This window comes from Ictidomys tridecemlineatus, chromosome 6, assembly GCF_052094955.1.
Source record: "Ictidomys tridecemlineatus isolate mIctTri1 chromosome 6, mIctTri1.hap1, whole genome shotgun sequence".
Taxonomy (NCBI): domain Eukaryota; kingdom Metazoa; phylum Chordata; class Mammalia; order Rodentia; family Sciuridae; genus Ictidomys; species Ictidomys tridecemlineatus.
Genome location: NC_135482.1, coordinates 165405931 through 165427296, shown reverse-complemented (window position 1 = coordinate 165427296; position 21366 = coordinate 165405931). Strand labels below are relative to the sequence as shown.

The 21366-nt window shown below is 36.4% G+C and overlaps 1 protein-coding gene across 1 annotated transcript in view; it reads right to left on the bottom strand.

Annotated features, from left to right (window-relative positions):
• The window catches only part of LOC144378425 (uncharacterized), a 53156-nt gene that overhangs the window by 776 nt on the left and 31014 nt on the right, over nt 1-21366 (bottom strand). The window contains exons 4-7 of the mRNA XM_078052433.1: nt 18457-18504; nt 15966-16013; nt 11964-12011; nt 802-849 (exon numbers count right to left, since the gene is read on the bottom strand). Of these exons, the coding sequence (XP_077908559.1) occupies nt 802-849; nt 11964-12011; nt 15966-16013; nt 18457-18504 (192 nt within the window). The remainder of the gene's footprint in view (nt 1-801; nt 850-11963; nt 12012-15965; nt 16014-18456; nt 18505-21366) is intronic.

The following is a 21366-nucleotide window of genomic DNA, read 5'->3' as shown; positions in this document are numbered from 1 at the left end:
ATACACATGTAATTAGTTATTTGAAAACGCATATCTTATATTCACAGAAATGAATCTGTGTTTCTAATTATCTTTGGCCTGTGAAAAAACAATGATCCACAATTAAGTTTAATTTTTTATTATTCAACCACAACTGAAAGAATATCATAAGTAATTTATCTCAGTTTAAGTTTCTAGAAGCAAAACCCATCTAAATTGATGATTCTTAGGTCTCTCCATTGACTCCTATTTTCACCATCATAGCTGTCTTCTCTATCTTCACTCAGTTCAAGCAGCAACAGACCTGAGATAGGGCTCCATCTAAAGTGATGGAAGATTTGGGTTTGGGGTACCAGCCTTTAGTGGTGGTAGAGCTCTGGAGGGCAAGGTACACTTCCAATGCTTTTAGATCTGTTCTTTTCTGACATCTTGACTGCTACTGCCTCCTTAAGGGTTCCAGATAGGTTTCTTCCCTCCCTTAACCCACTCTAGCATAGTGTCAATATGCAGTAACCAAGGAGGACAAACATTAGGAGTGAAAAAAAATCTCCCTCTATGATTTATTTTTTCTTTTATCACCTTTATCCAAAAGTCAAAGTACATTAGATACAGAACAAGTGTGAGGCACTGGGTTCTATCCTAGCACCACATAAAAACAACTGAAGGCATTGAGTCCATATACAACTAAAAAAAAAATTAAAAAAAGAAAAAGAGTAAGAGATGAAAGTAAACCTGCATTCCCAAGGATGTTCTAGACAATGAACCACCAAAAAGTTATATCTGTGTGTATTCATACACATGTATTAATTATTGATAACTTACTCTGCATTGCTGACTCCACTTGTTCTTTTCAAAATAGATGGGGCCAACCTAATGGATTAAAAAGGTACACAGTAAGACACCACAGAACTTCCTAGACTTACTATTATTATTACTATAATGATAACTTCAAATTAGTTATAATTACTTTTCACTAAAAAACTGGTTGACACTAAAACACTTCACATGTAAATCTGTTATCCAGAATCAGATATACCATTTCCCCTGGAAATGACCTATGTAGGGCTACACTATTTTCGTCTTATCAAAAATGTAATGACTCAAGGTTTAAGTAGCAGTGGTTCACCACTGAACTGAGTCAACACATAACAATTTTGTGATGCAATTATTTTAAATTCAAATTCCATTTGTAGATACTCAGCCCACTAGTCCCATCTAAAATCCTAATTCCTAAATCCCTCTATTTCCTCCTTACTGTCACTATCATGGTTGTATTTCCTGCCCCTCAGTTAGGGTCTAGCAGCTACAGGCCTAATATGGGGCAAAATCCAATGATATTGTTTGGGTGTTGGGGCATTTATCTCCTTTGGTGGCAGAGCTCTCAGGGTGGATTCATTTTCTGTTTCTGTCAAGCTGTCAGAAAAGAACAAATCTAAAAGCATTGTGCAGTTTTCTGTTCATTGCTATTTTCTCTTTGCTCCAAAGAAGATTCTCTTCTCCATTCACCCAGTCTAAAAAAAAAATCTCATGTAGAGGTATTTTGAAAATGTCCTGAGGGTTTTGGCTGATGGTTACTCAGACTGTTAAACACACCAGGACACAGAGGAAGTTCTCCATAACAGGTACCTCTGTCATCCCTGTTAATCCCAAAGATTCAAAGTGCTTACATATGCTAGAGAGAGATCACTTTGAAACATTGTCAATGATACTTTGTATTGCCAGAGATGCTCCAGACTATGAACTTTTAAATCTCAATCTTCATTTCCCTCTGTGCGTATGTATAGGGTCAGATGTCCCGTGTGTGTGTGTGTGTGTGTGTGTGTGTGTGTGTGTGTGTGTGTGAGAGAGAGAGAGAGAGAGAGAGAGAGAGAGAGAGAGGGAGGGAGGGAGGGAGGGAGGGAGGGAGGGAGGGAGAGAGAGAGAGAGAGAGAGAGAGAGAGAGAGAGAGTGTGTTTATATTATTTCTATTCTGTGGTGCTGGGGAAGGAACTCAGGGCCCAGTACATGGTAGGCAAATGCTCTACCACTGAACTACACCCCCAGCCCTGTGTTTATATATGTGTACCCATGAACAGTATATATCAATACCTATAACTTCTTTTACTGGTCCTTATGTGTTCATTTATATGTATATTTTAGCTATACATGGGCACAATATCTTTATTTTTTAATTTATTTTTATGTGGTGCTGAGGATCGAACCCAGGGTCTCACACATGTGAGGTGGGCGCTCTATTGCTGAGCCACAACCCCAGCCCCTATGTGTTCATTTGATCCTGTATATATCTCACATTTTGCCAGCAGCTTCATCACAGGGTACTGATTTGAATTCATAGTGGTAGAGTTAAACTATTTAAAAATACAGATATGTAGCCAGATATCACATGACTTACTAAATTTTAGGTTAAATTAACTATAATTTCTGAATAACTTCTAAACTAGTTGATACTTAAATAATATTTTAAAAAGTTATTGGGAAATCAGAGGTCTGTGTCTCATAGAATATAATCTATATTTCTTTTCAGAGTTTCTTGGCCTGTAAAAAAGTTTAACTTCTAAAGATTTCTGTTCAGTTACTCCCAGTTGAATGCTAAGGACAGCATTTTGTGGTTTGACTGATTTACAATTTCACTGCAGTTTCTCAGTACAAATACTTATTAGTCCTGATTCTCAGATCTCACCAAACATTCCTTATTTTCACCACAATAGGTGCCATCTCTGCTCTCACCCAGAGATGATAATCTGCAGGCATGTGGCAGGTGCTCTGGTAGGTGTGGGTTTGGAACATTCACCTCACAAGGTGGCAGAGCTCTGGAGGGTCAGGAGCAAATTCCAGGGCTCTTAGCTCCAATTTTTCTGCTGATGAATCCACTGTTAGTCCCTTCTTGCTCCAAATATGACTGTCTCCTTCCTTCATCCAATCTAATGAAGTCTTACATACAAGAAATTTGAGTGTTTTCCTGCCACTAATGAAGGATAACACATTAACAGCAACAATCATCCAGTATGATCTATTTCTCTTTTTTCTAATGCAGTCTAGCAAAGACGAAAATTTATCTACAGATGTCACAGTGACAAGATTAGGAACACTGTCAAAATACTCTGTGTTGCCATGGATGCTCTGGACTATGAACTTGCCAAATCTCAATCTCTACCTTTTTTCTATATGTATATGTGGGTCTGTGACCAATACATGCCTGTGTGAATATGCATATGCAAAATAGCATATGTTTCCATCTCTCTAACTATATAAATTTCTTTATCAATCTGTATAAATGTGTATGTGTACATTATTGGTAGCTCAGAAGGTAATGATATGGAAGTGCTACAGTATTCAAACTACATATAATTAGATACCACCTAACTAGACCTTACTTTTGTGTTAAAATTAGCTATAATTTCTTTATAACTTACAATCTAATTTACCCTTAATACACATCTGAAGCAGTTATTTGAGAAATCTTATACCTGTTTTCCACAGAAACTTCATGTTTTTCTTTTTTAATTGATTTTATTTTTAAAAATACCCGACAGCAGAATGTATTACAATTCTTATTACACATATAGAGCACAGTTTTTCATATCTTTGTATGACGTTCATGCCAATTCATGTCTTTCTATGTATACTTTTTTGCATTACAATTCTTATTACACATATATACCACAATTATTCATATCTCTGTTTGTATATAAAGTAGGTTTATACCCAATTCATGTCTTCATACATGTACTTTGGATAATGATGTCCATCACATTCTACCATCCTTGCTAATCCCCTGCCTCCTCCCTTTCCTTCCCTCCCCTCTTCCCTATCTAGAATTCATCTATTCCTCCCATGTTCCCCCTCCCTACCCCACTATGAGTCAGCCTCCTTATATCAGAGAAAAGATTTGGCATTTGTTTTTTGGGGATTGGCTAACTTCACTTAGCATTATTCATATGTTTTTAATGAATATCTTAGACCTTGAAAATCTTTTTTTTTAACTGAGGCTTTATTTTATTTTGTCCAAATAAAGTCTTTTTTTTAGTTTGTTCTAATTAGTTATACATGACATTGAAAAATCTTAACGATTCAATATTTCACATTAGTTTTTCTTAGTCTTCTTCCCCCTCTCACTCTCTTATTTGTTTTGGTAAAGGGGATTGAACCCAGAGGCTCTTTATCACTGAGGTACATTTCCACATCCTTAGCCCTTTGTTGTTTTGTATTTTGAGACAGAGTCCTGTAATGTTCTGAGGCTGGCCTCAAAACTCATAATCCTCCTGCTTCAGCCTCTTGTGTTGCTACAACAGATTATTTCTTTACTAACCACAATGTGAAAGGATTTTGTGAGTACTTTATCTTACATTTAACTACAATTTCTAGAAAGAAAACCCCATCTAAATTGACAATTCTTAGGTCTCTCCATTGACTCCCTATTGTCACCATCATAGCTATCTTCTCTATCCTCACTCAGTTAAAGCAGCAACACACCTGAGGCAGTCACCCCTCAGGTATCTATTGTGATGAAAGATTTGTGTTTAGGGTACCAGCCTCTTATAGTGGAGGGCTCTGGAGGGTGAGGAACATTTCTAAAGCTTTTAGCTCTCTGTTCTTTTCCGTTAATTGACTGCTTCCATCTCCTTGTTCCAGATAGGTTTCTCTCCATCGCCCAATCTAGTAGAATGTCAGTATGCATTAGCTAATGGGGGAAAAATAGGAGGAGCAAAAAAGAAAAAAAAGTCTTTCTATGACTTATTCCTTCTATTGCTACCTTTATCCAAAGTTAAAGTATATACAGAAGCTTACTATGTAAAGACATAAGAAAGAAATGAAATGAAACCTGCATTCCCATGGATGCTCTTAACAACAAACATCCAAAAAGTAATCCTGCTATAGGTTTTGTGGGTGTGTGTGTCTGTTCATGTATATATGTTTGTGTGTGTGTATACACATATACATATAAAAATTATTGATAACTTATGTTGCATTGGTGATTGCACTTGGTGTTTTGAAAGCAGGTTTATCTACCCTAAGTGTTAAAGAGTACATAATAAGACAACACATGAATTTGTAGGCTTACTATTTTTTAGTTCATATTATATTTATCATTACTCTTCAACTTAAAAACTGGTTGACATGAAGATACTTCACATGTAAATCTGTTATGCAGAACCAAATATACTATTTTCCCTGGAAATGACATTATGTTTGGCTACAACACTATTTTCATGTTATCCTCAAGATTAAGTAGCAGTTGTTCAATACTGAACCTGAGTCAACACATAACTATTCAATACTGAACCTGAGTCAACACATAACTATTTCGTGGTGCAATTTATTTTAAATTTAATTTCAATTTGTAGATATTAGTGCTTTAATCCCATCTAAAATCCTGGTTCCTAAATCCCCCTATTTCTTCCTGTCAACCATCATGGTTAGGGTCTAGTAGCTATAGGCCTGATATGGGACACCAAAAATTAATATTGTTTTGGGATTGGGCACCTATCTCCCTTGGTTTTGGAGCTCTCGGGGGTAGGAGATGCATTCAGGGTTCATTTTTTTGGTCCTTTTGTGCTGTTTTCAGTTTACTGCTACCTCCTCTTTGCTCCAAAGAAGATTCTCTTCTCCTTTCACCCAACCTAATAAAGTCTCATGCAGAGGTATTTTGAAAATGTCCTCAGGGTTTCCACTGATGGTTACACAAGCTGTTAAACACACCAGGAGGTAGAGGCATTTCTCCATGACAGGTACCTCTGTCATTCCTGTTGATCCCAAAGATTCAAAGTGCTTACATATGCTATAGAGAGACCACTTTGAAATACTATCAATGACACTTTGTATTGACATGCATGCTCCTGAGGAGGAATTTCTAAATCTCAATTTTCTTTTTATTTTTTATGCTTCCCATGCTCCCCCTCCACTCCATTATGAATCAGCATCCACATATCAGAGAAAACATTTGGCCTTTGGCTTTTGGGGATTGGCTGATTTCACTTAGCATGACATTCTCCAACTCCATCCATTTACCTGCAAATGCCATGATTTTATGCTCTTTTATTGCTGAGTAATATCCCATTGTGTATATATACCACTTTTTCTTTATCCATTCATCTATTGAAGGATATATAGGTTGGTTCCACAATTTAGCTCTTGTAAATTGTGCTACTATAAACATTGATATGGCTGCATCACTGCAGTATGCTGATTTTAAGTCCTTTGGGTATAGACCAAGGAGTAGGATAGCTGGGTCAAGTGGTGGTTCCATTCTCTGTTTTCCAAGGAATCTCCATACTGCTTTTCATATTGGCTGCACCAATTTGCAGTCCCACCAACAATGTATGAGTGTACCTTTTTCCCCACATCCTCGCCAATAATTATTGTTTGTCTTCATAATAGCTGCCATTCTGACTGGAGTGAGATGATATCTTAGTTTTGATTTGCATTTCTCTAATTGCTATAGATAAAATGTTGATTATATCTCCTTTTCTGAGAAGTGTCTGTTCAAGTCCTTGGCCCATTTGTTGATTGGGTTATTTGTTTTTTGGGGTGCTTAGCTTTTTGAGTTCTTTATATACCCTAGATATTAGTGCTCTATTTGATGTGTGAGGAGTAAAAATTTGCTCCCAGGATGTAGGCTCTCTGTTCACCTCACAGATTGTTCCTTTTGCTGAGAAGAAACTTTTTAGTTAGATTCCATCCCATTTATTGATTCTTGGTTTTAATTCTTGTGCTATAGGAGTCTTATTAAGGAAGTTGGGGCCTAATCCTACATGATGAAGATTAGGGCCTACTTTTTCTTCTATTAGATGTAGAGTCTCTAGTTTAATTCTTAGGTCCTTGATCCACTTTGAGTTGAGTTTTATGCATGGTGAGAGATAAGGGTTTAATTTCATTTTGTTGCATATGGATTTCCAGTTTTCTCAGCACCATTTGTTGAAGATGCTATCTTTTTTCTAATGCATGTTTTTGGTACCTTTGTCTAATATAAGATAATTGTAATTTTGTGGGCTAGTCTCTGTGTCCTCTATTCTGTACCACTGGTTTACCAATCTGTTTTGGTGCCAACACCATGCTGTTTTGTTACTATTGCTCTGTAGTATAGTTTAAGGTCTGGTATAGTGATGCTTCACTCTTCCTGCTAAGGATTGCTTTAGCTATTCTGGGTCTCTTATTTTTCCAGATGAATTTCATGATTGCTTTTTCTATTTCTATGAGAAATGCCATTGGGATTTTTATCGAAAGTGCATTAAATCTGTATAGTGCTTTTGGTAGCATGGTCATTTTGATAACATAATTCTGCCTATCCAAGAGCAAGGTAGATCTTTCCATCTTCTAAAATCTTCTTTGACTTCTTTCTTTAGGATTCTGTAGTTTTCTTTTTAAAAAAAAAAAATATTTATTTTTAGCTGTAGTCAGACACAATACCTTTATTTCACTTGTTTATTTTTGTATGTGGTGCTGAAGATCGAAACCAGGGTCTCACACGTGTGAGGCAAGCGCTCTACTGCTGAGCCACAACCCCATCCCCAGGATTCTGTAGTTTTCATTGTATAGATCTTTCACCTCTTTCGTTAAGTTGATTCCCAAGTATCTAATTTTTTGAGGTTATTGTAAATGGGGTAGTTTTCCTCCTTTCCTTCTCAGAGGATGTGTCACTGATATACAGAAATGCCTTTGATTTAAGGGTATTGATTTTATATCCTGCTACTTTTCAGAATTCATTTACTAGTTCTAGAAATTTTCTGGTGGTCATGTCTCAGTAATAACCCTGTATGTTAATGGCTTAAACTCACCAATCAAAAGACACAGGCTAGCAGAGTGGATTAAAAAAAAAAAAAAAAGATCCAACTATATGCTACCAACAGGAGACTCATCGGATAGGAAAAGACATACACAGACTGAAGGTGAAAGGTTGGGAAAAATCATACCACTCACATGGAGTGCAGAATCAAGCAGGGGTTTCCATCCTCATATCAAATAAAGTAGACTTCAAGCCAAAGTTAATCAAAAGGGATAAAGATGGACATTACATACTGCTCAAGGGAACCATACACCAACAAGACATAATAATCATAAATATATATGCCCCATACAATGGTGCAGGTATGTTCATCAAACAAATTCTTCTCAAGTTCAAGAGTCAAATTGACCACAACACAATAATCTTGGGTGACTTTAACACACCTCTCTCACCACTGGATAAATCTTCGAAACAAAAGTTGAAAAAAGAAATTATAGAACTCAATAATACAATCAATAACTTAGAATTAACTGACATATATAGGATATTTCAACCTGCATCAAGCAGATGTACTTTCTTCTCAGCAGCACATGGATCCTTCTATAAAATAGGTCATATAATATGCCACAAAGCAACTCTAAGCAAATACAAAAATGTAGAGATACTACCTTTTATCTTATCAGATCATAATGGAATGAAATTGCAACGCAAATCAACCACAAAATAAAAAATAAAAATTTCTGCATCAATGGAAACTGAACAATGTGCTTCATATTGAACAATGGGTTACAGAAGACATTAAGAAGGAGATTAAAAAATTCTTAGAGGTAAATGACAACATAGATACAACATATCAAAATCTCTGGGATACTAGAAAGCTAGGAAAATTCATTGCATGGATTCATTCCTTAAAAGAAGAAAAAGCCAACAAATAAATGACCTCACACTACATCTCAAAGCCCTAGAAAAAGAAGAACAAATCAACAGCAAAAGCAGTAGAAGTCAAGAAATATTTAAAATTAGAACTGAAATTAATGAAATCAAAATAAAAGAAAAATTGAAAAAATTGACAAAACAAAAAGTTCTTAAAAAAATAAATAAAATTGACAGACCCTTAGCTATGCTAACAAAGAGAAGGAGAGAGAAAACTCAAATTACCAGCATACGTGATTAAAAAGATAATATCACAACAGACACTACAGAACAGAGGATAATTAGAAATTATTTTGAAAACTTATACGCCAGTAAAATAGAAGACATTGAAGCATTAACAAATTTCTTAAGTCATGATTTTCCTAGATTGAATCAGAAAGATATAGACAATTTAAACAGACCAATATCAAGTGATAAAATAGAAAACACCATCAGAAGCTAACCAACCAAGAAAAGCCCAGGACCGGATTGAAACACAGCCGAGTTCTACAAGACCTTTAAAGAAGAACTAATACAAATACTCTACAATTTATTTCAGGAAATAGAGAAAGAGGCAGACTTCCAAACTCATTCTATGAGGCCAATATCACTGTGATCCCAAAACCAGGCAAAGACACATCAAAGAAGGAAAACTTCAGACCAATATCTCTAATGAACATAGGTGCAAAAATTCTCAATAAAATTCTGGCAAATCAAATACAAAAACATATCAAAAAGATTGTGCACCATGATCAAGTGGTATTCATCCCAGGGATGCAAGGTTGATTTAACATATGGAAATCAATAAATGTAGTTCATTGGGTTGGGATTGTGGCTCAGCAGTAGAGTGCTCACCTAGCACTGGCGGGACCCAGGTTCGATCCTCAGCACCACATAAAAATAAAGGCATTGTGTTGTGTCCATCTACACCTAAAAAAATAAATATTTTTTAAAGAACGTAGTTCTTCACATCAATAGACTCAAAGATAAGAATCATATGGTCATCTCAATAGATGCAGAAAAAGTATTTGACAAAATACGGCACCCCTTCATGTTCAAAACACTAAAAAAAAAAAAGGGATAACAGGAACATATCTCAACATCATAAAGGCTATCTATGCTAAGCCTCAGGCCAACATCAATCTAAATGGAGAAAAATTAAAGGCATTCCTTCTAAAAACTGGAACAAGATAGGGATGCCTTCTTTCACCACTTCTGTTCAACATAGTTCTTGAAACGCTGGCCAGAGCAATTAGACAGACAAAAGAAATTAAAGGGATAAGTATAGGAAAAGAAGAACTTAAATTAGCACTATTTGCAGACAATATAATTCTATATCTAGAAGACTCAAAATCTCCACCAGTAAACTTCTATATTTCTTTTCAGAGTATCTAGGCCTGTAAAAAAGTTTAACTTCTAAAGATTTCTATTCAGTTACTCCCAGTTGAAGCTAAGGACAGCACTTTGTGGTTTGATTGATCTCCAATTCAATGGCCGTTTCTCAGTACAAATGCCTTTTAATCTATGTAACTGCCTGATTCTCAGACCCCACCAACTATTCTTTACTTTCACTACCATAGGTGCCATCTATGTTCTCACCCAGAGACAAGAAACTGCAGGCATGGAGCAGGTACTCTGGTGGGAGTGGGTTTGGGACATCTGCCTTACAAAGCGACAAGAGCTCTGGGGGGTCAGGAGCAATTCCAGGGCTCTTAGCTTCACCCTTTCTGATGTTAGTTACTTCTTTTTACAAATATGATTGTCTCTTTCCTTCACCCAATCTAGTGAAGAGTTATACACAGAAAATTTGACATATATATTTATCATCAATATTATATCCTTCAGATAAATTGATTCCTTTATCATTAGAAAAAGAAATTTGAGTTTCATAAATGTTTTTCTGCCACTAATGAAGGATGACACATTAACAGGAAGAATTATCCCAAGTGACCTACTTCTCTTTTTTTCTAATGCAATCTAGCAAAGATGGAAATTTATCTACAGATTTCACAGTGACAAGATTTAGGCACACTGTCAAAAATTTACTCTTGTGTTGCCATGGATGCTTTCAACTATGAACTTCCCAAATTTCAATCTCTATTATTTTCTATATGTATATGTCAGTCCATGACCAACACATGCATATGTGAATATGCATATGTAAATAGTATCCCTTTCTAGCTCTCTAAATATAACTGTGTATATATGTATATATGTACATTTCCCTGGTAGCTCACAAGGTACTGATATAAATTCATACTGTGCTACAGTAAGTGCTACAGGATTGAAAATACATATAATCTGAAATGACCTGACTATCTAGACTTCACTTTGGAGTTAAAATTCGCTATAATTTCTTTAAATTTTCAATGACTTACCCATAATCTATATCTGAAGCAGGTATTTAGGAAACTGTATTTCTGTTCTCCACAGAAACTTCATATGTTTCAAATGAAATTTGTTAACCTGGAAATTTTTAATGATTCAAGATTTCAAAGTAGTTCTTCCTCTTTGTCGTCGTCTTCTCTTTCTTTTTGTTTTTGTACTGGGGATTGCATCCAGAGGCTCTATACCATTGAGATACACCACCATAATCTCGGCCCTTTTTTATTTGATATTTTGAGACAGGGTCCTGCAAAGTTTTTGTGGTTGGCCTTAAACTCACCATCATCCTGTCTCAGCTTTGTGAGTTACGGGACGGATTATTTCTTTACTGTTGAACCTAACCACAATGGGAAAGCATTTGGGGAGTAATTTATCACACATTTAACTACAGTTTCTAGAATCAACCCCCATCTAAAATTCTGTTTCTTAGGTCTTTCCATTGACTCTCTATTTTCACCATCACAGCTGTCTTTTCCATCCTCACAACAGACCTGAGGCAGGGGCTCCATCTAAACTGATGGAAGATTTGGGTTTGGAGTCCCAGCCTCTCATGGTGGGAGAGCTCTGGAGGGTGAGGAACACTTCCAATGCTTTTAGGTCTATTCTTTTCCAACACCTTGACTGCTACCACCTTCTTGTTCCAGATAGGTTTCTCTCCTGCCTTAGCCCACTCTACAGAGTGTCAATATGCAGGAGCTAAGAGTAACAAACTCTACAAGCAAAAAACCCTCCCATTACGACTTATTTTTTTTTTCTGTCACCTTACAAAAAAAAAATCAAAGTATATTATATACAGAAGTTTACTTATGATGACAAAAGAAAGAGATGAAAGTAACCGGAATTCCTATGGATGCTCTTGACAAGAACATCCAAAAAATCATCTCACCATAGGTTTTGTGTGTGTGTTCATATATATGTTTGTGTGTATACACATACACATGGGTATTAATTATTGATAACTTACGAAGCATCTGTGAGTCCACTTGATCTTTTCAAAGTAGATGTGTCCACCCTACAAATTAAAGTGTATAAAGCAAGACAAACATGACTTCCTAGACTATTTTAGTTCAAGTTAATTAACATTACACTTCAACTTAAAAACTGGTTGACACTAATATACTTCACATATAAATCTGTTATCCAGAATCAAATGTACCATTTTCCCTGGAAATGATGCTATGTATGGCTACAACACTATTTTCATCATTTCAAAAATGTAATGACTCAAGGGGCTGGCACTGGGGCTCAGTGGTGGCACACCTGCCTGGCATGTGTGAGGTGCTGGGTTCGATTCTCAGCACTGCATATAAGTAAATAAAATAAAAGTCTGTCAACAACTAAAAAAAAAAAAAAAAAAAAAAAAAAAACGTAATGACTCAAGATTTATGGAGTACTTTGCCGGGAGTCATCCCTGAACTGTGAGTGAACCAAATCAACGTGAAAGCCATTAGGAAGGAAAGCCTGGAACTCCCAGAGGCACCCTACTGGTTTGAGAATGTCCAATTCATGTGAATTCCTACCTACCTCCACAAAGTTCTGCACAACATTGAGACGGGGTGACCCACTGGAGCAATGCAGCCTCTTGGAGATGGGTGTGGCTTGCAAAAATGCCAATCAACCTGCAGCAAGACCCCTGCTACACAAAGAAGCAAGACTCCTCCCATTGAAACCTTATTCCTGCCTTTGAATAGGAGCCATTTTTCAGTCATTCAGTTCTAGCTCCTATCAGAACTGGAAGACCTCTCAGACACTCCACTCACTTACCTAATTTGCTAACTCTGTCTCTATTTCTTACTAATTATTTCAAACTTTATATTTCTCAGATGTCTCATACTTCCTGAGCAGGAATCTACCCTGGTGGGGTGCTGGCAACCTTGCAGTAGCACTTGTTCCCTAGTGAACCTAAATCAACACATAAAAATTTTGTGGTGCAATTTATTTTAAATTCAATTTCAATTTGTAGACACTCAGCCCTCTAATCCCATCTAAAATCCTGATTCCTAAATCCCTCTGTTTCCTCCTTACTGTCACCCATCATGGTTGTCTTTCATGTCCCTCAGTTCGGGTCTAGTAGTTACAAGCCTGATATGGGGCAAAATCCAATTAATATTGTTTTGGGGTGGGGCACCTATCTTCCTTGGTGTTGGAGCTCTCAGTGGTAAGAGACACATTCAGGGTCTGTTTTCTAGGTCCTTTTGCACTGTTTCCCATTCACTGCTACCTCCTCTTTGCTTCAAAGAGGACTATCTTCTCCTTTCATCCAATCTAATAAAATCTCATGCAGAGGTATTTTGAAAATGTCCTGAGGGGTTGGGGATGTGGCTCAAGTGGTAGCGTGCTCGCCTGGCATATGTGTGGCCTGGGTTCGATCCTCAGCACCTCATACAAAAACAAAGATGTTGTGTCCGCTGAAAACTAAAAAATAAATATTAAAAATTCTCTCTCTCTAAAATAAATAAATAAATAAATAAATAAAAGAAAATGTCCTGAGGGTTTTCACTGAGAGTACTCAGGCTATTAAACACACCAGGAGGTAGAAGCATTTCTCCATGAAAGGTATCTCTGTTATCCCTGTTGATCTCAAAGATTCAAAGTACCTACATATGCTAGAGAGGATCACTTTGAGATAGTATCAATAACATTTTTTATTGTCATGCATGTTAAGGAAGATGAACTTCCAAATCTCAATCTTCATTTCCTTCTCTGTTTACATATGGGGTTAGTTGTCCCTGCAAGTATACATTTATATATGATTTCTATTTTGTATTGCTAGGGCAGAAACCCAGGACCCTGTGTTTGGTAGCAATGCTCTTCCACTGAGCTACATACAACCCTGGCCCTATGTTTATATGTAGTGTACTGATTAGTAAGTATTCATTTGATTTCACATTTCCCCCTTAGATCCATTGCAGAGTACTGATTTGAATTCGAATGAAGTGCTAAACTATTTAAAAGTACATAGTCACATACCATATGACTTACTAATCTCAAAATTTTATGTTCCAATTAGGTAAAATTTCTGTATAACTTCTAACGTGGTTAATCTTTAACACACATGTTATTTGGAATCCTGGATGCCTGATCTTCAGAGAAAGGAATCTTTAATTATTTTCAAGGATTATCTTGGCCTGTGAGAAAGTTTACCTATTAAAGATTTCTGTTTAGTTACTCCCAGTTGAAGCTAAGGACAGCATTTTGTGGTTTGACTGATTTCCAATTCAACTGCAGTCTCTTAGTACAAATGCCTTTTAGTCTATGTTTCTGATTCTAGGATCCCAACAACCATTCTTTATTTTCACCACCATAGGTGTCAACTCTGCTCTCATCCAGAGAGAAGAAAACTGCAGGCATGGGGCAGGTGCTTTGGTCAGTGTGGGTTTGGGACATTGACCTCACAAGGTGGCAGAGCTCTGGAGTGTCAGGAGCAACTCCAGGGCTCCTAGCTTCACCCTTTCTGTAAGTAAATCCACTGTTAGCCCCTTCTTGCTCCAAAGATGATTCTCTCCTCCCTTCATCCAATCAAGTGAAGTCTTATATACATGAAATTTGAGTTTCATTAGTGTTTTCCTGCCACTAATGAAAGACAACACATTAACAGGAAGAATCATCCAGTAAGACCTATTTCTCTTTTTTCTAATGTAATCTAGCAAAGATGGAAATTTATCTACAGATGCTACAGTGACAAGATCTAGGGACACTGTCAAAAATATTCTGTGTTGCCATGGATGCTCCCAACTGTGAACTTCCCAAATCTCAATCATATATACATATATATATATATATATATATACATGACCAATACAAGCTTGTGTAAATATGTATATGTAAATAGTGTATGTTTCTGTCTAACTGTAACTATGCAAATATCTTTTATAATATACATATTTGTGTGTGTATATGTACATTTCACTTAGGGTACTGATATGAATTCATAATGAGTAATGCATATAATCATATAATCATAATGCATATAATCAGACAGCACCTGACTATCTAGACTTAACTTTGGGGTTAAAATTACCTACAATTTACAATCTGATTTATCTTTATTCCACATCTGAAGCAGTTATCTGAGAAGTTGTATATCTGTTCTCCACAGAAACTTTGTATGTTGTAATGAATATGGTAGACCTTGAAAATTTTAATGATTCAAGATTACAGATTAGTTCTTCTTCGTCGTCTTCATCTTCTTTTCCTCCTTCTCTTTCTTTTTGTTTTGGTACTAGGGATGGAACCCAAGTGAGGTACCCCCACGATCATAGCACTTTTTTATTTTTTAGACAGGGTCTTGCAAAGTTTCTGAGTCTGTTCTAAAACTCATGATACATATGCCTCAGCCTCTTGTGTTGTTGGGACAGATTATTTCTTTACTGTTGATCTTAACAACAATGTGAAAGCATTTTGTGAGTAGTTTATCCCATATTTAATTATAGTTTCTAGAAACAAAACCCCATCTATGTTGTTGATTCTTAGGTCTCTCCATTGACTCACTATTGTCACTATCACAGCTGTCTTCTCTATCCTCACTCAATGTCAAGCAGCAACAGTCTTGAGGCAGGGACCATCTAATGTGATGGAAGATTTGGTTTTAGAGTCCCAGCCTCCCATGGTGGCAGGGCTCTGGAGGGTGAAGAGCACTTCCAATGCTCTTAGGTCTGTTCTTTTCCAGCACCTTGACTGTTACTGCCTCCCTGTTCCAGAAGACATAGTGACTCTAGCAGAGTGTCAATATACAATCGCTAAGGTCAAGCAAAAAACTGTATGACTTATTCCTTCTTTGTCACCTTTATCCAAAAGTCAAAATATATTATGTACCAAAGTTTACTTATGAAGATTTAAGAAAGAGATAAAAGTACACCTGCATTTCCATGGATGCTCTTGACAATGAAAGTCTTAAAAGTAATCTTTACAAGGTTTTGTGTGTATGAGTGTGCATGTATGTATGTATGATTTATTGATAACTTACGAAGTACCGGTGAGTCTACTTAATCTTCTCAAAGAAGATGGGATCAGCCTAAGACAAGAAAAAGTACATAATAAGAAAGCACATGACTTCCTATTCAATTTCAATTTGTAGGCACTCAGCCTTCTAATCAAATCTAAAATCCTGATTCCTAAATTCCTGTTTCCTCCTTACTGACACTCATTGTGGTTGTCTTTTCTGCCCCTCCTTTTCTACTGTTCTATATATATTCACTGGATCCTTTTTATTCCTTACATTTTTGCCCTTAGGTTCATTACAGGGTACTGATTTTAATTCATATGAGAAGTGCCAAACAATTTAGAAGTAAATATAGGTAAATACTTCATGACTTTAAATTTTTTAAAATATGTTTTTAGTTATAGATGGACACAATGCCTTTATTTATTTATTTATTTTTTATGTGATGCTGAGGATCGAACCCAGTGCCTCGCACATGATAGACAAGTGCTGTACAGCTGAGCCACAACCCCAGCCCCATGACTTACTAATTTTAATTTTTACATTCAAATTAGGTACAATTTCTGTATAACTTCTAAAGTGTTTCACCCTTCACTAACATCTAATCCAGTTATTTGGAATCCTGGATACCTGTTCTTCAGAGAAAGGAATCTTATGTGGTCCTGAAGATTGCCTCGCACATGCTAGGCGAGCCATCTACTGCTGAGCACAACCCCAGGCCCCTCTAGTGAAGTCTTATATACAAGAAATTTGAGTTTCATAAGTGTTTTCCTGCCACTAAGGAAAGATGACACATTAACAGGAAGAATCATCCAAAATTACCTACTTCTCTTTTTTCTAATGCAATCTAGCTAAGATGGAGATTTATCTACAGATTGTACAGTGACAAGATTTAGGAACACTATCAAAAATACTCAGTGATACCATGGATGCTCCCAACTGTGAACTTGTCAATATTAGTCTCTACTTTTTTTTATGTGTACATGTGGGTCCTTGACCAATACAGACATGTGTGAATATGCATATGCAAAATAGTATACATTTCTATCTCTCTAAATATAACTGTGCATATATATTTGATTGTATATGTACGTGTATATATGTACATTTCACTGGTAGCTCACAAGGTACTGGTATGAATTCATACTGGGAAGTGCTAAAGGATTTAAAATACATATATTGACATTGACATCATAGATTTCATTTTGGAGTTAAAATTAGCTATGATTTCTTTACAATTTTCAATCAGATTTACCAGTAATCTACCTTTGAAGCAGTTATTTGAGAAGTTGTATATCTGTTCTTCACAGAAACTTCATATGTTTGTAATCTTGAAAATTTTAATGATTCAAGATTCCTAATTAGTTCTTTTTCTTCTTCTTCTCCTTATTCTTTGGTTTGGTATTGGAAATTGAATGCAGAAGCTCTATATCATTGAGATACACCACCATAGCCCTAGCCTTTTTATTTTTTATTTTGAGACAGGGTCCAGCAAACTCAGGAACCTCCTGCCTCAGCCACCTGAATTGTTGGGATAGATTATTTCTTTACTGTTGAACCTAACCACAATGGGAAAGCATTTGGGGAGTAAATTATCTCAAATTTTTAACTACGGTTTCTAGAAACAAAACCTCACCTAAAATGTTGAGTCTTAGGTCTTTCCATTGACTCCCTATTTCACCATCATAGTTGTCTTCTATGTCCTCACTGTCAAGTAGCAACAGACCTGAGGCAGGGGCTCCATCCAAATTGATGGAAGATTTGGGTTTGGAGTCCTAGCCTCTCATGATGGGAGAGCTCTGGAGGATGAGGAATACTTCCAATGCTTTTAGGTCTGTTCTTTTCCAACACCTTGACTACTACCACCTTCTTGTTCTTGATAGGTTTCTCTCCTCCTTTAGCCCACTCTAAAGAGTGTTAATATGCAGGAGCTAAGGGGGACAAACACTAGGAACAAAAAGAAAATCTTCCTCTATGACTTATTCCTCTATTGTTGTCTTTATCCAAAAGTCAAAATATATTATATACAGAATTCTAGTATGTAAAGACATAAGAAAGAGATGAAATTAAACCTGCATTCTCATGAATACTCTTGACAATGAACATCAAAACTAATATTCCTGGGCTGGGGATATGGCTCAAGTGGTAGCGCGCTCGCCTGGCATGCATGTGGCCCGGGTTCAATCCTCAGCACCACATACAAACAAAGATGTGGTGTCCGCCGAAAACTAAAAAAAATAAATATTAAAATTCTCTTTAAAAAAATTTTAAAAAATAATAATATTCCTGGCTGGGATTGTGGCTCAGTGGTAGAACACTTGCCTAGCATGTGTGAGGCACTGAGATTAATCCTCAGCATCACATCTAAACAAATAAACAAATATATGTCCATCAATAACTAATAAAAAATTTAAAAAACCCTAATATCCCAAGCTTTTATATGTGTATGTGCATGTATATATGTGTGTGAGTGTGTGTATACACACATACATGTGTTAATTCATTTGTAACTTACGATGGAATGGTGAGTCTACTTGGCGATTTTATGTTAGATGCTGTAGTCCTGTGGGATTAAAAAGATACATAGTTAGACACCACATGACTTCCTAAACTTACTATTTTAGTTCAAATTAACTAACATTACTTTTCTACTTAAAAACTGGTTGATACTAAACAGTTCACATATTAATCTGTTATCCAGAATCAAATACACCATTTTCTCTGGAAATGAGCATATATGTATGGCTACAACACTATTTTTGTCCTATCAAAAATGTAATGACTCAGGCTGGGGCAGTAGCTCAGTGGCAAAGTACTTGTCTAGCATGTATGAGGCACTGGGTTCGATTCTCAGCGCCACATAAAAATTAACAAATAAAATAAAGGCATTCTGTCCATCTACAACAATAAATAAATAAATAGATAAATAAATAAATAAATAAATGTGATAACTCAAGATTTAAGTAGCAGTTGTTCACCACTGACCCTGAACCAACATATCACGATTTTGTGGCACATGTATTTTAAATTCTTTTTTTTTTTTGAGAATTTTTAATATTTATTTTTTTTAGTTCTCGGCAGACACAACATCTTTGTTGGTATGTGGTGCTGAGGATCGAACCCGGGCCGCACGCATGCCAGGCGAGCGCACTACCGCTTGAGCCACATCCTCAGCCCATGTATTTTAAATTCAATTTCAATTTGTAGACACTCAGCCCTCTAATCCCATCTAAAATCCTGATTCCTAAATCCCTGTTTCCTCCTTACTGTCACCCATCATGGTTGTCTTTCCTGTCCCTCAGTTAGGGTCTAATAGCTACTGGCCTGATATGGGGCACCATGCAGGGGGCACTTATCTCCTTTGCTGGCAGAGCTCTCAGGGTCTGTATCCAGGTTATTTTGTGCTGTTTCCCATTCACTGCTACATCCTCTATGCTCTTAAGAAAATTCTCTATTCATCCGATGTTATAAAGTCTCATGCACAGAAACATACACTATTTACATATGCATATTTACACAAGCTTGAAAATGTCCTGAGAGTTCACTGATGGCTATTCAGGCTATTAAACATACAAGGCCCAGGTTTTTCTCCATGACAGGTACCTCTGTCATCCCTATTGATCCAAAAGATTCAAAGCACCTACATATGCTAGAAACAGACCACCTTGAAACAGTATCCATAACAATTTGTATTGCCATACATGCTGCTTATGAAGAACTTTCAAATCTCAATCTTCCTTTTCTCCTGTGAATGTATCAGGTTAGTTCCCCTGTGTATGAGGAGGTTTTGTTTATATATGATCTTTATTTTGTGTTTCTTGGGGAGGAACCCAGATCCCTGGGCATGGTAGGCAAATGCTCTTCCACTGAGCTGCACACCATAATCCCTGTGTTTATTTTATAGTTATAGGTATCAATATATGCCTGTGAACAGTGCATATGGATACTTATAAGTCTACTTCTACTGATCTATATATATTCATTTGATTCTGTGTAAGTTTCACATTTTTCCCAAAGGTTCTTTACAATGTGCTATTTTGAATTCATACGAGGAAGTGCTAAACAATTTAAGAGTACATATAATCAGATACTGTATGACTTACTAATTTTAAATTTTACATTCAAATAAGATAAAATTTCTGTATAACTTCCCAACTGATTGACCCTTAACTAACACCTAAACCAGTTATTTGGAATCCTGGACACCTGTTATTCATATATCAGAATCTTTATTCCTTTTCAGGGAGAATCTTGGCCTGTGAAAAAGTTTACCTACTAAAGATTTCTGTTCAGTTACTCCCAGTTGAAGCTAAGGACAGCATTTTGTGGTTTGATTGATTTCCAATTCAACTGCAGTTTCTCAATATAAATGCTTTGTAGTCCATGTCATATCCTGATTCTCAGATCCCCAAACCATCCCTTACTTTCACTATGGCAAGAGCCATTTCTGCTCTCACTCAGAGACAAGAAACTGCAGGAGTGGAGCAGGTGTGGGTTTGGGACATCAGTTTCCAGAGCTCTGGGGGGTCAGGAGCAATTCCAGGGCTCTTAGCTCCACCCTTTCTGCTAATGAATCCTTTGTTAGCTCCTCCTTGCTCCAAATATGATTGTCTCCTCATTTCACCCAATTTGAGGAAATTTGAGGTCCATAAGTGTTTTCCTGCTACTAAAAAAGGATGACACATTAACAGGAAGAATCATCCAGTATGACCTATTTCTCTTTTTATAATATAATGTAACAAAAATGTAAAATGATGTATAGACATTACAGTGACAATATTTAGGGATACCGTCATAAATGCTCTGTTTTGCCATGGATACTATGAACTTTCCAAATCTCAATCTCTTCCTTTTTCTATATGCATATGTGGTTCCATTGCCAATACATGCATCTGTGAATATGTATATGTAAGTAGTGTATATTTCTATCTCTCTATGATTGTGTATATATCTTTGATTATATATGTATGTATATATGCATATAATTCACTGGCAGTTCTCAAGGTGCTGATATGCATTCATACTGGGAAGTGCAAAAGTTTTTAGAATACATATAATCAGACACCATATGACTTCCTAGACTTCACTTTGGGGTTAAAATTAGCTATAATTTCTTTACAACTCACAATCTGATTTACTCTTAATATATATCTGAAGCAGTTATTTGCAATGTTTTTATTTCTTTTCTACAGAAACTTTGTATATTTGAAATGACTATATAGACTTTGAAAATGTTAAGGAATCAGTTCTTCTTTTTCTCCTCCTCCTTCCTTTTCCCTCCCTCTCCCCTTCCTCTGCACCCTCCTCCTCTTTCTGTTTTGGTACTGAGGATTGAACTCAGGCTCTTTACCATTGAGGTACATCCCCACATCCCTAGCCCTTTTTTATTTTGTATTTTGAGATAAGGTTCAGCAAATTTCTGAGT